At 46.2% G+C, this 18,561-nt stretch overlaps 1 protein-coding gene across 1 annotated transcript in view; it reads left to right on the top strand.

Annotated features, from left to right (window-relative positions):
- LOC119398596 (retinal-specific phospholipid-transporting ATPase ABCA4-like) overlaps positions 1–18,561 on the top strand; it is a 99,022-nt gene that overhangs the window by 75,479 nt on the left and 4,982 nt on the right. The window contains exons 14-15 of the mRNA XM_049417359.1: positions 3,530–3,717; positions 7,363–7,536. Of these exons, the coding sequence (XP_049273316.1) occupies positions 3,530–3,717; positions 7,363–7,536 (362 nt within the window). The remainder of the gene's footprint in view (positions 1–3,529; positions 3,718–7,362; positions 7,537–18,561) is intronic.

Here is an 18,561-nt window from a genome sequence, read left to right as displayed (position 1 = left end):
ACGTGATATTTCCTCGATACTTTCACAATTACTTTCTCCATAGTTGCAGACATCTCAAGATTCTTAGACACATTAATTGAACGACAGTTATAGAAATTAAAATTATTAACCTCTTCACTAGGGGAGACAGGCAATCTGATCAAGTGGGATAACTGAAGTCTTCCCTGCACAGAACCACTTGTTGTTTTGAGATTTCCAAGAAGTTGCTGCTGATAATTTTCGCAGAGTGATGATATTCGACTGAATTCACTGGCGGAACTGAACCTGACACGCCAATGAGCGCAAGTTGCATCCCGAAGCATACGCCAAGAATGACGAAATTGAGAATGATTGCAGTGGTGTTGGTTCTCCTGTATTTGTTAACCTATGCGCACTGCGTGCTATTGTGGCAGTCGGAGCCTGCACACCCACAATTCGAAGCAGACAGACAGTTGCAAATTTGACGGTTAATCATTCTGGATGTCTCAGAACAGTATGACATGTAGTTACCCTTTGCGTCCGGCACGCAGGCGCAAAGATTCGCTTGCCCCCATTTTCCCGATAGGGCGAGGGCTCCTTAACTTTTTAAAAGGATTGCTACCACTGCCTTTCCATCCCACTGAACTTGCCAGTATAAAACCTCGATAGACCAAAGCTTAAGACCGCAGACTTCGCGGCTGCTGTTGAAAGTGAAGCAGACTACGAGGCGAAACATGTGGCATCGTGCAACGTGCAGGTCAACAATTATCACGTACCAAAGTTCGCTGGACTAGTTCTCCGAACGACGGCAGTAGACAAGGACCATCATGAGCTAGGAATCGCAGTGCAAAAGAGAGAAGTTACTGTAGCAGCTAGTTCGTAGGTGCAGAGCGGTGTAAAAACGTGGTGTAGAGACTGCAACGAAAATCTGACATTCTTTGCCGGGTTCTCATGCAATTTTGGTGACAAAATCATGCCTGTAACGAAAAAGGCGTGGCACTTTTCCGATACGGTTCCGTAGAAAACAAATTGGGTTAAGATATGCCAGCTTGAATTTGGGGGTGAATCAACCTAACTCTCGAAGCGATATTTAGGGGGGCAACATATAGGCCAGTTTGTGAGAGAAAAAATTACACCATCTCCCGCTAAGAGGAACTATGTGTGGATGCGAAGCAGCGGGACGCTGGCGCTCATCGCGGCGTTGCCCAGGAGAGAATGAGGCGCGCGAGAGGGGAAGCGTAGGAGATGAGAGAGGGGGGAGGGGACGCGCATGCGCAGTGGGGATGTGGACGCCTCCCGTGGCGAGCTTGTGCTGGCGCTAACGCTGACACTGGCGGCGCCGTTGCGCAGGAGAGAATGAGGGGTGTGAGAGGAGGAGCGTAGGAGATAAGAGAGAGGGGGAGGGGACGCGCATGCGCAGTGGGGATGTGGACGCTTCCCGTGGCGTGCTTGTGCTGGCGCTAACGCTGACACCGGTGGCGGCGTTGATGCTGGCGTTGCGCAGGAGAGAATCAGGCGCGCGAGAGGGGGGAGTGTAGGAGGGCGCTCATCACGGCATTGCGCAGGAGAGAATGAGGCGCGCGAGAGGGGGGAGCGTAGGAGGGCGCTCATCGCGGCGTTGCGCAGGAAAAAATGAGGCGCGCGAGAGGGGGGGGGGCATAGGAGAGAGAGGGGGAGGGGACGCGCATGCGCATTGGGGGTATTGGGGGTGTGGCCAGCGCGGGAGGGATGGAAAAAGATGCTGCCTTAGGATGCTTCGCATCTAAAAAACCGTCATTATCCGGACAGCGCACACCGGTGGGCGTCTCAGTGAGCGCTTTCTGCTACTCACCGAACATCGCAGCCCCACTCCGAAGCAGAAATCTTCCTCTCGGAAGTGCAGGCTGCACGGGCGGGCTGCACAAATTGGCTGTTTACAATTTCTAAGTTTCGCAATCGAAGTTTCACGCAGCCTCTTACTCTGCGGACAAGTGTGAAGGCTGTTACCGGGCTCCGTTGCGTGCCTCCTGTATTGAGGCTCCGAGCACTGACCTACCAAGTAAGACGTCTTCAAAGACAGCGACTGCGTATTGTAGTGCTGCTTTCAAGTGTTGTCAAGTGCACACCGGAAGCGGAAAAACATCTCCCCCCGCCCTTATAATAAAAAAAAGCAGCGCAGGGGGCATTCCAAAATTTCGTCTTTAGCTCTCTGCGGCGCCCCAAAACAGACGATGCAGCCACTGCGACCACTTGATCCTCCCTATAGGACGCCACGCCGACGATGGCGCCAGCTTTTCGAGTGGGGGTCTCGCGCTCAATATATACCAGTACGTTAAGTTGGGCTAGTTGGTACATCATTACGTGAAATATGTGGCGCAAGGCTGCAACTGAGAAGAAACAAGAAGAGAACGAGAGAACGCCAAAGAAGAGAAAGAGTGGCGTTCTTTCTTTCTCTTCTTGTTTCTTCTCAGTTGCAGCCTTGCTCCACGTAATTAAAGTAACAACATATACCAATTGGTCGGTGTGTGGCAGTGTAGAGCGAGCAGTCTGTCTATGTGGTGTAATGCTTGCTGTGTTTGTGTGCATTAATCATCATTGTGTGTATATGTGCTGTGTTCTATCCTGCGGTGCTGACGTACTTAGGTGTTGCCTGATTGGTAGCCTTTATTTTTATTGCGATAGCAATTATATGGACAGTCTCGGCTGGATTTTGCCGTCGCCGTCGCCGTCATGCACCGTATATGTATAAGTATGTATATATATATAAAAGCCCCAAAGACAAATAATTCAGAAAAATGCTTCCGAAGCGCGGAATCGAACCAGGGACCTCTTGTTCCGCAGCGAGTGGCGCTATCCACTACGCCACGAAACGCAGATCCTCCACGTAGCTAACGGCGAGCGTTATATACATACCCTTTACCGCTGGACGGACTCACAGACGGCAGGCGATAATAAGCTTTCTTCATTACCAGCGAGATGGCGCTAGCAGCGCGACGGGCGCATTTAAAAGTCGTCGTCGAGCTCGCTCGCTTCTTATATTTGCGCAGCGAGAACATTGCCCTTCCGTTGTCTGCTCGCGCGGTTTTCTCGCGGTGAGGGGAAGAGGAATGTCTCACGCTTTCACCGTGATGTCCGCGCTCATGTTACCGAGCGTACGAAAGTCACTCGAGCTGAAGGGACGCCGCTAAACGAACAAACAGAAGATGAGCGCGAACTATCAAGTGTCACAGCTCGACAGTTGAAGCACGCTAGTTTCCTTCGCTGCTTCGGCCGCCTTTGCAACAGGAACGCTGTTCAAACTGAGAGTATCCACTGGCGAGCCTCACTTCGTATAGCATTAATTTCTTGCTATCGCATTCATTGCTTCGCCCTTGCGGCGAAACTGTGACTTTTTTTTCAACGCTGAGAGTCTTTCGACGATTGGAAGCCTTGATCGAACGGGTGTTCTGATTCCCGAAAACGTCTATTTCTCTGAGATGTAAGGTTGTTAGTTATAGACACGCTAACCGTCTTACGAGTGCAACATGGTTTACTGCGTGTGCCTCCATGATGTGCGTAACTTTAGCCTTCTTGTTTTACCCGTTGTCCGCAGTGGCAGTCACAGATAAGCTACTGCTTCCAACTGGGAGGCCTGCTGGACCGGCTGAACGCGTACGAATACCTGCGCCTGGTAGGTCGGCTGCGAGGAATCCCTGAAAAGGAACTGCAGCCCATGGTGGACGGCATCCTATCCGTCGTCGACCTCACAGAGCACGCGTCAAAAGAGTGCGGAGTGTACAGGTGTGCAGACTGAAATTGCTCCAAGTTTCTTACGATGGCTCCCGTTGAGCTCAAAATTTTCCAACAAATAATTGCGTATAGATTTAACCCATGAAGATTACCATGCACAAAGGTTATGTGGCATAAGTTATTAATAATTATATATATATATATATGTATATATATATGTATGTATGTATATATATATATATATATATATATATATATATATATATATATATATATATATATATATATATATATATATATATATATATATATATATATTGCTGTATACCGCTTTTTGTTTGTTTTTTGTTACGTTTCGAGTGAGCCTCACCAGAAGCAATTGGGCCATTGTAAAGGCTATCTTGTTCTCCATTTCAAATGGCTAGTTTTCACATAACTCTGGGTTGCCTTGGCTTTCTCAAGTTGGACAATCGTGTTCATACATATTGCTTTTAATACTTGCGCATGCAATATTCATTGAGTTGAACGGAAACGTTATAAATAAGTACAGAACTAGCACAAAAGCCGCTGAATGTGCCTACCGTTGCGATAGCTCGAAATATTGCTTCGAAATCATTTGTTTCAACGCAACAAAACATTTACAGCAAAATAATTCAGTGTGTTTCATATTCATAGGTAAACGCAGCACAAACGATACGAAACACAAGGAAGACACGGGACAGAGTGCTGACTTCAAATAACCATGGTTAGTTGAAGTCATCATTATGTCCCTCCCGTGTCTTCCTTGTGTTTCGTTTCATTCGTGCTGTGCTTACCTATGAACTATGCATCACCAACTAGCCTGCCAGCAAATGTTATTGGCGTTTAATATTATTGCGCAAAAATATTTCCAATGCTAAAAAAAGAAAGAAAACAATATAGTGCGTTGGAAATATAACCAGTGGCCCATTAGAATGACACAATAGGTATAAATGTTTAAGGGAAGCGCTGGGTGTGTCCAGATAAGATCGAACACGAGGTCCCGGTCACCGTTCTCGATTTTGATGACATTTACTGTAGGTCTAGGCATTACATCCAGAACAACGGTTTCGTAGTTAGTTCTGCGAAATAAAATTTTGTTCGCCTGAAAAAAAAATATACAAATTTTGGCTGCAAAAAGCACATTTCCGCCAATTTTCGTGATTTCTGAATTTTTAGCGCACCTAGGGGACAAACAGTACACTTCTTGGTCACAATATTTATTCCCATCAAAGAACAAGTGAAATACAATCTTTTGAGTCTAATATTTTCCTTGCTTGCCGAAGCACTTTAGAAGAAAAAGATCACAAACTTGGCAAATCGCACAAAATACCTGTATTTCATGATTTTACTGCTCTAAGCAAGTTAAAGTGAGGATAATAAAAATCGGTACATATTAACTTTAATACTTTTGCTTTCTTTTAAAATAATTTGCGTGGTTTTATCGCACCCCGCTTCACTCGATAATTGGGCTGAAACGTAAGTGATTTACCAAAAACGCCGAACTTTGAAAATAGTTTTCTCAAAAAGGCCATTTTTTTAAATCCCTCTGATTGAAGCCAAGGACGTCATCTACAATTCTGCACAAAAAAAAACGTTGCATTATTTTGGTTGCTAAGAGTAAGAAGTTATAGTGCGTCAAATGTGACCAAGCCAGCCTTGCGGCCACGTCGTTCGTTATGTGCTGAAACTCGGATATAAGTTGTTAAAAATACTTGTACGTGACATAATCACAAATCAGTAGCTCCAGAGCAACAAATGCGCAGCCAGGTGGCATGGTTCAGCAAGCTTTGTCTTGCGATCAGCCGCTTGACAAACACGCAGCAGCGGCCGCTCGATGCTGCGGGCGCTCCCATTACATAAGTGCCGCTTCGACTGCGGATGAGCTCCGCTTGGGCGCCAGACTGCGCTCAAAGGACGAATGAGAGAAGGAATACATCAATGTGAAAGTTAAAGGCTGTTAAGTGCCAACAAATGTCATAATATGCAACGAAAACTCTGCCGGGAAATTTCGCAGTGAGCGCCTCCAGTAGTGCGCTCATGTGTTGCTTTCTCTCTTCTGATGGGCTAAAGATAATTAGGTTCATTCTATGAGCAACATATGACACAAAAGAAAGCCATTGACATCTAAAGAAAGCTGTCATACGTGCTTCTGATGGTCGAACAACTCAAACTGCAGTTGTTCTCCATCTCGCGCCAGAACACTTGTGTCAGCCGGCTGTGAAAAGAAGCGTGTCCAAGTCCTTTGCTTCATTAAAGAACCGCTTTTACAATACTGTGTTGTTGTGCGTCCGCAGATAGAATATTCAATGCAAGTCGAGCGTTTATCACGATATTTTGCGGCTGCGGGCATAACAGCAGGGGGGGAAAATACATGCGTGCTGTATTGAAGGCTCTCACTGCAAAATTGGAACGAAATTTTCCAATTTCTCAGGCTCTCACTGCGAAATTGGAAACTAATGGAACGTTTTTTTTTTAATGCAGAATGGTAGATGACGTCCTTTACTTCAACCAGAGGGATTTTTTAAATTAAAAATGGCGTTCTGAGAAAAACTATTTTCGGCGTTTTTGGTAAATCTCTTACGTTTCAGCCCAATTACCGAGTGAAACGGAGTGTGAGAAAACCACGAAAGTTATTTTAAAAGAGAGCGAAAGTATCAAAGTGAATATGTACCGATTTTTATTATCCCCACTTTAACTTGCTTAGAGCAATAAATTCCTGACATACAGGTATTTTGTGCAATTTGCCAAGTTTGTTTTTTTTTTCCTTCAAAAGTGCTTCGACAAGCAAGAGAAATAATAGACTCATAAGATTGTATTTCAATTGTTTTTTTAAGGGGAATAAATATTGTGACCATGAAGTGCACCGTTTTTCCCTTAGGTGTGCTCAAAATTCAGAAATCGCGAAATTGGCGGAAAAGTGTTTTTTGCGACCAAAATATGTATATTTTTTTTCAGGCGAACAAATTTTTTTCGCGAAACTAACTTCCAAATCATTGTTCTGGGTGTAATGCCTAGACTTACAGTAAATTTTATCGAAATCTGGAATGGTGACCGGGACCTCGTGTTCGATCTTATCTGGACATACCCCGCTGTCGAAAATTGTGGAGAAGTGGTGCGACGAATGTATGCAGTTTGCAGGCACTAAATGGAATCAGCTCGCGCAAGACCGGTAGAGATCGATGAGAGGGTCCTTGGTGCTTCAGTGGATGTAAAAATGGCAATGACCCCAATGATGATAAGTGGTACATAGGTAAAAAACAGCACAAGCAATACGAAACACAAGGAAGACACAGAAAATAGTGCTGACTTCAACTGACGGTTTATTCTCGGGTGAGCTTGCCTATTTATGAAAAACCATCAAAATCAGACAAGATATCTCAAAAAAAAAACAGAACAAGAAAAACTCTGAAGCCCTTACCACAAACGCGTTTCATAAATAGGCAAGCTCACCCAAAAATAAACCGTTAGTTGAAGTCAGCACTCTGTCCCGTGTCCTCCTCGTGTTTCGTTTCGTTTGTGCTGTTTTCTACCCGTGAACTAGGCATCACCAACTAGCCTGTCAGCAAATGTTAGATACGATAAGTACCTATAGCACAGTACTCCACGCCTGTCCCTTTGCGAACAATGTTTGAATTCCATTGACATTATTCGAACACCCTTTTCCCTGCCTGCCAGCGGAGGCAACCGCCGGAAGCTGTCCATCGGTGCTGCGCTTTTGGGCCTGCAGCCTTTCATCTTCCTGGACGAGCCTTACGCCGGTGTGGACGTGGTGTCTCGCAACAAGATCTCTCGCGCCATTTCGGAAATCAAGAAGCGTTCGCGCACCACGTTTGTCCTCACGTCGCACAAGTGAGCACAGCGTCACATCCTGGTAAAAGCAATAGACACAGACGCCACAGAGAGCCTATAGGCGAAAATAGCAGGCTGAAATGGCAGCTTTGGGAGATCCCTTGGAATGACGTGAAGGCGCTTCCTTCTAGATATAACTTAAGTCAAGAGGCAGGAAAGAAGCGAAACACAACAGCCTTCGTTTGTGAGGGCCGAACAAGCAGCAGTAGAAATGATGCGCTAATCAGTGTTCCTTGTCTAATCACGCATATTTACTTTTCGGGTCTTTCTTATGTACTTTTCCTTTTTATCAAAGATTCATGGCGCATCCCGACCGCCGACCAAAGAGTCTATTCCTACAGAGACCACAAGAGCTCTCGCGAAAGTACAAATTTATTTGGGTTTTAAACGAGAAAAACGCGCATGTAACAAAATCCAAAAAGAAAGGCAGAAGCTGAGGGAAAGATGGAATCTTGACGAGATGAAAAATTCTCGAACATGGAATGTCGCCGGAGCCGACGCATCGACAAGTGGGCTTGCCTTCTTCAAGGCTGCAAGTTGCAACCTTGAAGTCTTGAAGAAGACATGTGTCCGCTTGTCGAAACGTCGGCTCCAACGACAAGCCGTGTTCGCGAGTTTTTTATCCCTACTTATGACATGCATGATGCGCTAAAAGGCACACGTCCAGTGAGAATACTTCGGTAACCCGTGTTGTACCGTTCGAATACTGTTGTGATCGTATCCGCGACCAGCGGCACATGCATGAATAGAAATACGATACAAACGAGATGGTGTAGACCTACATAGAGGAGTGGGAAGCACATGCAATGAAGGTACCAAAAAAAATTACTACCAGATGTAAGTGTCACAGCAAAAAAAAAACAAAAAAAAAACAGGCCTGCGTGGATAGCGCGGCACAGTCACAGCGAAAGCTGGAAGAGCGGCATTTCTAGAGCCCGTTATAAACTCTCTTGTGGCTACTAATACAAGTACACTAGCAACCTACCCACCATGCCACAAGTCATAATTTTTGTGAAGTTGGGAAGCACCCACCACGACATTATTCGTCATTCTGCTGAGAACCGAGGTACCATCTGTAAGGCATCATGTGCACTTTGTTGATGCGACGGTTGACGATGAATAATTATGGCTGAGCCCTTTGTAATGGGTTGGAAGCTTTAAAAGACCCACTAGTTTCGTAATTCGCATTGTGTGACGCCCGGTCGTTATTGAACTCTCTCCACCACGCTTTATAACATACGTTAACGAGAGAAAGATTGATAGAGAGAGGGAACTAACTTTATTGAGACCTTGAGAAAATGGATCATGGGAGCCTTATGGGCTTCCTTGGCAACCAATAGAAGTGCAATGCGAGGAACCCACTACGCTATAAATCATCATAATTTATGTTATGTAGGGAAGGAGCCAGTATGCAATTTGTCGTCATTATGCGGAGAACTATGGTACCCGCTAAATACCTGTAAGACATTATGTTCACTTTGTTGATGCTGTGGCTGATGACGATGAAGAATTAATGGCAGATCCCTTTGTAATGGGTTGGAAGCATTGAACAACGCTCTCGTTGCGCAATTTGCGTCGTGTGACGCCTGGTTACAGAATTCGCGTTGTGTGACGCCTGGTTGTTATTTTACTCTTCCACCACACTACATTATATATGGAAATGTGGTTCCTTCCAGACATCAAGCCTGCAAAAGGGTCATTACATTTTGCAAAGGATTTTCAAGCACTGGCATGGCTCTGAGGTAGAACACTGGGCTCCCACGCAGAGGGCATATATATAGAGATACACACACATATACATACATTATATATATATATATATTGTTACGGGTACGGTTGAATTATGTTTATTTACAGGGCGAGGTTGATGGTCAGGTAATGATGGCGTCGGTAGGCTCAACCAGCTCACGTCTTCTTCCTCTTCTTCTAGCTCGGCTCATACCCGTTGCATTCCCCGGTTCCCAGACGAAGCCCGCTGGGCGAGTCTGAATCACTGAGAATGTGCAGGGTGAAACCGCTTGAGACGGGCAACATGTACCAGCTGGGTCCGACTTGACCGACGGCCAGCTGACGTCAAGCGTGCCACCACGTACGTCAAATCGCTCAAACGATCAACGATGACGAATGGACCCGTGTACTGGGCTAAAAACTTTCGCATAAGCCCCGTTTACGCTGCGGGGTCCACAACCACACGAAGTCTCCCTTGCAGTACGAGACAGTCTGATGGCGGCTGTCATAGCGTTCTTTCGATCGCTGCTGCGATGCCACAGTACGAAGGCGAGCAATACGCCGGGCTTCTTCGGCAAGACACAGCGTTCGCGCGACAGAGTAGTCGCTATGAAAGTCAAACGGTAGTATCGTGTCGATGCAGCTTAGCGGTGGACGTGCATAAAGGAGGTAAAATGGACTGTAATCGGTCGTCTCATGCTTTGCAGTATTGTACGCATATGTGATGAAGGGGAGAACATCGTCCCAGTCTTTGTGGTCGGAAGATACGTACATGGCCAACATGTTAGTCAGAGTTCTGTTCGTACGCTCTACAAGCCCATTCGTCTGAGGGTGATAAGGCGATGAATGACGGAACTGCGAATTGCACAGACGAACCAGTTCTTCTACGGCGTCCGCGACGAACTGACGACCACGATCACTAATGATCACACGGGGAGGACCATGCCGAAGAATGATAAATCGAAGCAAAAACATTGCAACGCACGCAGCTGTCGAAGATGGTATGGCCGCCGTTTCTGCGTAACGAGTCAGATGGTCGACACATACTATCACCCATCGATTGTCGTTAGATGATCGTGGAAATGGGCCTAGAAGATCAATACCCACTTGTTCAAATGGTAGACGAGGCGGTGATAGTGGTTGGAGTAGACCCGGCGGAGAAGTCGGAGGGCGCTTGTAGCGTTGACACTGTTCGCAACTTGCGACATAGTGTTTGACTGTGTCTCGCATTCTGGGCCAGTAAAATCGCTCCTGTATCCGGTTCAAAGTTCTGATGAACCCCAAATGACCAGCGGTTGCTTCGTCGTGCATGGCTCTCAGTATTTCCAATCGCAGACTCCGTGGCACGACCAGAAGGAAGCGTGCGCCTTTAGCCGAATAATTCGTCTTGTAAAGCAGGCCCTCACGGACACGAAAGCGACCGGTGGCTCCGGGACGCGTTGCAGCGACGAATAGTGGTTCCAAAGCAATATCATTTTTTTGTTCTGTCTTGAAAGTCGTCGAGTCTGGGAATGTGGAGGAAATGGGGGCAAAGCAGTCATCAAAACTGTCTTCGTCACACTCGGTCGTCGTCAGAGGAAGGCGGGAGAGACAGTCTGCATCTGCGTGGTGACGTCCAGACTTGTACGAGATGACGAAGTCGTACTCCTGTAGTCGAAGAGCCCAACGCGCAAGCCGTCCACTTGGGTCACGGAGATTCACCAGCCAGCATAAAGCGTGGTGGTCGGTGACGATTGTGAACGGGCGTCCGTAGATATAAGGTCGAAATTTGTGTACTGCGAAAACAGCTGCCAAGCATTCTTGTTCCGTCACGGTATAATTTCGCTCAGCCTTACTGAAAGAGCGGCTGGCATAAGCCACTACGTGTTCTGCTCCTTGATGACGCTGCACCAGTACGGCACCGATGCCGATGCCACTAGCATCAGCGTGCACTTCCGTCGGCGAGGACGCATCGAAGTGACGCAATATGGGCCCCGACGTTAGCAGAAACTTTAGCTGTCGGAACGCATCGTCGCAAGCGGAAGTCCAGTTGAAAGGGACGTCTTTTTGGAGAAGACATGTTAGGGGATGCACCACGTCTGCGAACCTTGGAACGAAGCGACGAAAATACGAGCATAAGCCCAAGAAGCTCCGCAGCTCCCGCAAGGACTTAGGTGGTTCGAAAGAGCTGACAGCCTCGATCTTGCGTGGGTCTGGCCTCACACCGTTTTTATCAACGAGATGCCCAAGTACTAATGTCTCCGTTTCACCGAAACGACATTTCTTTGAGTTTAAGATCAAGCCGGCCTTTTCCACGCAATCCAGAACAAGACTGAGGCGTCTGTTGTGCTCGTTCAATGTGCTGCCAAAAATCACCACATCATCGAGGTAGCACAAACAAATTTCCCATTTAAGTCCGCGAAGTATAGTGTCCATAAATCGTTCGAACGTTGCTGGCGCATTACAAAGGCCGAACGGCATAACATTAAATTCATATAGGCCGTCGGGCGTCACGAAGGCCGTTTTCTCCTTGTCATTTGGGTGCATGGGTATCTGCCAATACCCTGATCGCAAATCCAGCGACGAAAAGTAGGCAGCGGAATGTAGGCAGTCGATGACATCATCAATTCTAGGTAGCGGATACACATCCTTTTTGGTGACCGCGTTTAGTTTTCTGTAGTCAACACAGAACCGCCAAGATCCATCCTTCTTCTTTACTAAGATCACTGGTGCTGCCCACGGACTAGATGACTCTTTTACAACACCCTTCCGTAACATGTCGGTCACCTGTTCAGCTATAACTGTCCTTTCCGTCGAAGACACGCGGTAAGGCTTTTGACGAATGGGGTGTGCAGATCCGGTGTCAATTCTGTGGTGAACACGAGAACGTGGCAGTGAAGCCTCCGTATCACCTTGTGTGAAATCGAACACAGAAAGATGTGTCAGAAGGACTCGTGCAAGAGCGTGGCGTTCATGTGAGGGCAGCGACTTGCTGATCATCCGTAAGACCTGTTCTTCGGAACTGCTTCGTTGGGGGTCGCTTGTTTGAGACTGCTCCTCCTCGCTTAAAACTGTGATAGAGCTGTAAGTCACTTCGTCAAATTTAGCGAGCTTCATATCGCGGGGAAGAATAGCAGGCACCGAAGAACAATTGAAAGCCCACAAATTTGAGGCGCCATTCACAACTGTCACGAGAGAACGCGGCACAAGTACATCTTTCTTCACGCAACCCGTGGCAAATGGTTGGATTTGCGCGTCGAACGATGAAAGGTCGGAAGCAGCAACATGAACAGGAACACGCGATAGGGACCACGGCGCTATAAGCGAATCGTTCGATACGACAAAATAGTTTTTCTCTGGTAAGGATGTGTCCGCAAGAGTAGAAAGAAGCGCGCTATTCAACGTAATTTCCCCTGTGCCACAGTTAACGGAAGCACCACAGTCCTGAAGAAAGTCGATCCCGAGAATCACATCATGAGTGCACCGTGGTAGGATAAGAAATTCCGTTATGAGTTCTTGCTCGCCGAATAAGACACTTGCCACACAAATACCGAGGGGAACAAGGCACTCTCCACTGACACCACGAAATGTCACACTACCATTCCATGGGAACATAACTTTCCGACCCAGCCTTTCTTTGAATGTCACACACATGACGGAAACCGTAGCACCAGTATCTACTAACGCAGTGGCAGGTACACTATCAATTAACACACACACTTTGTTCTTGACCATCATAATAGGAAGAGGAGTAGTTCGCAGAGACGGAGACTGGCCGGCGACCTTACCTCCATCGGCCGCGCCGGCTAGTTTCCCGACGGCGGTGGTGACGTAGAACGTCGCCGTGGCGACGGTGAACGGCGTTGGCGTCTGGTCGGTGGCGTAAGGCTACGGTCTGAAGCTGGCGAGTCACTCCTTCTGTTGTACTGACGGAAGGTATTCCTGGGTGGCAAGCCTGTGGTGTTTGCTGCCCGAGGTTCTGTCGGCCAATGATCGTCATAAATTCCTTGTTCAAGGTTAGGCCAAGTCGGTGGTGGGCCGTATCTTGTCTCGCGGCGCCGGCGACAAAAACGAGAGATGTGACCTACGGCACCACAGTTGTAGCAGACAGGCGATGGGCGACCGGCGTTGTAGGCTTCGGGATGAGCTCTGGGACGCTGCGTGTAGAAAACACGATCTTCGGGGTGCCGATTCGTGGTCGTATCCCTACGAGTGCGTTGGTCGTGCGTCATGTCATTGGGAACTGAACTTCGGTGCTGTCGCAGCTGGTCGGCGCGAAAGTCTGCGCCGCCTGACATGGCCGACAATGTGGATACAGCGGATGCAGGTTCGTGCGGTTGGTTAAAAGCACAACCAGGTTGTTCGACATCCGCCGATTTGATGTGCCTTTCGAGTTCTTCGCGGACAATTTGTCTTACAATTGCCGCAAAGTCAAATTGAACACTGTAGCTGTCATCAACGCTTGCTACAGTCGCAACATTTGCTAACCTGCCGAACTTAGGCGTGATGCGGCGTAGCTTCAAGGTCTCAAATGTGCGGCAATGCTTGATGACATCAGCGACAGAGGTGAGACTCTCCTTGGCAATCAAGTAGTTATATACATCCTCGGCAATACCTTTGAGAAGGTGCCCAACTTTGTCCTCTTCGGACATTCGAGGATTCACTGTCTTACACAACTTCAGGATAGCCTCTATATACGTAGTACAAGTCTCACCTGGCACTTGTGCACGCTGAAGCAATGTCTGCTCCGCCCGCTTCCTTTTCGTGGTAGAATCTCCGAAGCACTCGGTGATTTCAGTAGCGAAGCGGTCCCAGGTTGTCAATGATTCTTCGTGGTTCTCAAACCACACCAGCGCAGTGTCTGTCAGGAAGAGAACTACATGCTCCAGCTGAGCAGTGGGGTTCCAGCCGTTACACTTGCTTACACGCTTGTAGTGGATGAGCCATTCCTCCACGTCCTCGCCGGATTTGCCAGAGAAAGGGCGTGGCTCCATCTGACGCATCCAGGCACCGGTTGTCCGCGCCGGAGGAGTCGGAGACGACTGTTGGTCACCGTTGTTGGACATCGGGATCCCCGGTAGTGTCGGAGGTAGTCGAGCGAGGCGTCGGCTTCGGCGTAGACCTAGTGGCAGCGGCTCCGTCGTCTTGATCGAAGTACCCCGCACCTCCACCACAAACTGTTACGGGTACGGTTGAATTATGTTTATTTACAGGGCGAGGTTGATGGTCAGGTAATGATGGCGTCGGTAGGCTCAACCAGCTCACGTCTTCTTCCTCTTCTTCTAGCTCGGCTCATACCCGTTGCAATATATATATATATATATATATATATATATATATATATATATATATATATATATATATATATATATATATATATATATATATTTCTATCCCCTCTCTCTGTACTCGTTCTCTCGCCCATCAGAGTTATTGCATGCCACGCCGAACAAATCGGCGCACGTGTTCTGAGAACGAAGCAGAACTTGAAGAAGAGGACGAAGAGAGCGCGTGCCGGTTCTTTATGATGACAATTTTTGTTCGTGACTAACGGACTTTCTCCGAGCATAAACAGCGCCGTCATTAAAAAGAAGCATTGTATGATTTGAAGAAATGCATTTCGAATAGCTTATATTGGTAAAGAGAGAGAGTGTGTGTGTGTTTGAGAGAGAGAGAGAAAGAGAGAGATATCCCGAGAGATATCCTACCTAAAATCGATTGAAAATATGAGATGGGCAAACCTCGGCTGTGCAGTAAAAAAGTTTAGAAATGTTTAGCCGCCGAAGAATGAAAACGCGTTTACTGGCCCTGAATTCATTCGTGGTCAAACGACTAATTATATTATTCTGTGTTGAGCCATGTCGTGCAATAACGCTATTTTTGAGAAGTGGAAGTTTGAAACGGCCGATCTTACGCGCACAGTCGTTCGTTTCTTTGTTGGCATGGTGCGCACAGGGCCCGATTACGCTATCGCGTTCTATTCTTAAAGGCGAAGCTCAAGCGTCCTCCAAGTTTTTTTCAAATAATAATAATAATAATAATAATAATAATAATAATAATAATAATAATAATAATAATAATAATAATAATAATAATAATAATAATAATAATAATAATAATAATAATCAATCAATCAATCAATCATTTATTTAACGTGCCCAGGAACAACCGTGAGGTCTTTGTGCAGGCGCACGCAAAAATAAAATCAATAAAAATAAACAATACAACACAGACAGTCTTCAGAAATAAAAAGAGCAAAAACACGTAGACAAAGAGAAATGAACACTAAAGGGGAGGAGTAAAATAAGACAATATGAGAAATATTGAAGGGGAATAAAAAATTAGATTGCACATATACAACTATGCGGAAAGACGGAGAAGGGAAGACTTTGTACACTGTGCCATACTATGTCAAAACAGTGCAAAGCTCGGATAAAAACAGTGATTGTGGACTATGAAAAACGTCAAGATCAAGAAAATTAATATTATAAAGACTTTGTATTCTGTGAACGGTAGAGTGTTGGAAGAAGCAGGCGGGTACATGAAACGGTCCTGTTCTCTCTGGTTAACTTACGCGGAATTCGAAAATTAACACAATTGAGAAGTACAGGGCAGGATATGAAACCGTGGACTAGCTTGTAGAGAAATAAGAGATCAGAACGATTTCGTCGGCAGTGAAGTGATGGCAGTGATAATGACTCAGCAGTATTTGAACGAGATCCAGAGTCATTTTTAGCAAAGCGATGGTTATATATGCTGAGGAATTTTTTCTGGACTCGTTCAATGGTGTTACCGCTGGATTGAGCAATGCCATTCCATATCACGGACGCATACTCAAGTTGCGGAAGACATATTGCCGTGTACAATTTGTGTAGGGCCATGGGAGACCTGAATTCTCGAGATATTCTACAAACACATCCGAGAGAACGAAGGCCCCGCATAGCAGCACGCTTAACGTGAGAAGAAAAGTTTAACGCGCTGTCAACAACAACACCAAGATCACTGATTTCATAAACCTTGCATAACGGCACAGAATTGACAAAGTATTGAAATGACACGCTAGATGTTTTGCGAGTGATAGACATGAATTTTGTCTTTGAGGTATTTAGAGAAAGGTTATTGCCGTTGCACCATTCGGAAAAAGAACACAAATCTGACTGCAACAAGCGACAGTCGTTAACTGAATGAATTTCCTTAAATATCTTGATGTCATCGGCATACAAGAGGAAAGAAGAATTACGAATGGCAAAAGAAACATCATTAACGTAAGTTAAAAATAGGAGTGGGCCTAATACCGACCCTTGAGGGACCCCACTAGTCACTTTATACAAAGAAGAGGTTTGGCCATTTACGGCAACATAACAAGATCTATTGAGCAGATAGCTGTGCAAGAGATTCACAATCGACAAGTCAACGTCAAAGTTCGCAAGTTTAACCATAATCAGTGTGTGGCTGACTACGTCAAAAGCCTTGCTCAGGTCACAGTAGATTACGTCAACCTGTCCTCTCTGAGAAATAGGTGTGGAGATCTGCGTCATGAAACTAGCAAGATTTGTGGTAGTTGAGCGGCCAGCAAGAAAACCATGTTGATTTGGAATCAGTGAGTTTTTCACACTAAAAGACAATATTTTGTGAAGAGCCAGTTCGAAGATCTTTGATGTGGCACATAGTAGAGAAATCGGGCGATAATTAGAAACATCTGTCTTAGAGCCCGACTTAAATACTGGGAAAACACGAGCAGTTTTCCACATGCTAGGAAATGTGGAAGTGTCCAGGCAGTTATTAAATATCGTAGTCAGTACTGGGACAGATATAGTGCCATATGCTTTTAGTATGGCGGAGGGGATGCCATCTGGGCCACATGATAAGGATGGTTTTAAGCGCTTAATGCATTCGCTGATAAGATTTTCATCCAGCGACAAAGCACTGGATGAGCTAACTGCCTTGGGCTGTTGTCTGATATCAGTGCTGGAGTCTGAGGCCTTATAAACGGATGAGAAATGTGTGGCAAAACAGTCAGCGACGGCGTGCACTTCTACCCCATTTGAGTCTAGTAGTCTGAAGGACTCTCCGCTTTTGCTAGACCGTTTACGCACATACTTCCAAAACTCAGCCGGCCTGTCAGAGGCGCTTTTTTCTAAGAATTGAATGTACGAACTATGATCCCGTTTATATAGGCGTTTAGAGAGAGTTCGAAAAAAGCTGAACTCTTCGTTCCACTCGCTGGATGGAGAACATTTAGATTTCCTGTGTGCGTGATCTTTATGCTTCAGTGCACTGATAAGTTCAGATGAGAACCAGTGGGGATATTTACGTTGTTTAGGTGTATACTGGGGAATAAAATTAAGCATGCTGCTCAGTACAAGCTCCGTAAACCGATCAACCTGGTCATCAACATTAGGTTTGTCAGTAACCTGTGACCACTCAACGGTGGACAAGTGATGATAGAGGCCCGTGTAATCACCTCGCTTGAACGCAAATCTTGGAGATTTGTTTACGTAACTGTTGTAGCTCGTTGTTTCGGCTGATGCAGATAATCTTACGTTAAGTGGTGGGTGGAATTTGTCCGGACGTACAAGAGAGATGTTGGAGCGGGAAACTTCAAGGGGTTGATCGTTTGACACACACAGGTCTAAGACGTTGCCACTGGAATTGACGACTGAATTATGTTGCACTAGGGAATTAAACGCCAGAAAGTCCAAGAGCAGGCTGCACTTTTTCTCTGTGAAATGATTGTAATGAGAAAAGGTAAGCGTGCTCCAGTCAATTCCAGGTGCATTGAAATCCCCAAGAACAATAATTCTGTGCCCACTATGAGAAGATATCACAAGTTCAATAGAAGACATGACATCGTGAAACGAGGCAGGGGAAATGCTGGGCGGTAAATAGAAGCATCCAATCAACAATTTTTCACGGCGCTCAAGGTTGATTTCTAGCCAGATCGATTCTTCGATAGTTTCTAGGTCTTTCCGTCTAACGGATTTCAGTGAATTGTCAATGGCAATCAGCACGCCACCGCCTTTCTGTTTGGTTTCACTGAAATCTCGGTCACGGCGGAAGGTGGTGTAAGTCGGGGGAAAAAAGTCCGATGAGAGAATTTCAGTGCCGAGCCAGGTTTCAGAAATAGCGATAATAGGAAAACAAGACGAAAGAACATTAGAGAAAAACTCCCGTGTCTTGGTACGCAGACCCCGAGCATTTTGGTAGAATATGTCTACGTTACACGGCATTTTCGTTTCCAGTCACTTGCTCAGAGGGATGAAGCATGTCATCGCGCAGCTCCCCACGAAATGGCTTGAAGAGGCATCCGAGGGGCCA

The sequence above is a fragment of the Rhipicephalus sanguineus genome, chromosome 7, assembly GCF_013339695.2.
Source record: "Rhipicephalus sanguineus isolate Rsan-2018 chromosome 7, BIME_Rsan_1.4, whole genome shotgun sequence".
In the NCBI taxonomy this organism is placed as follows: domain Eukaryota; kingdom Metazoa; phylum Arthropoda; class Arachnida; order Ixodida; family Ixodidae; genus Rhipicephalus; species Rhipicephalus sanguineus.
Note: the sequence above shows the minus strand (reverse complement) of the source record. Positions and strands in the feature narration are given on the sequence as shown.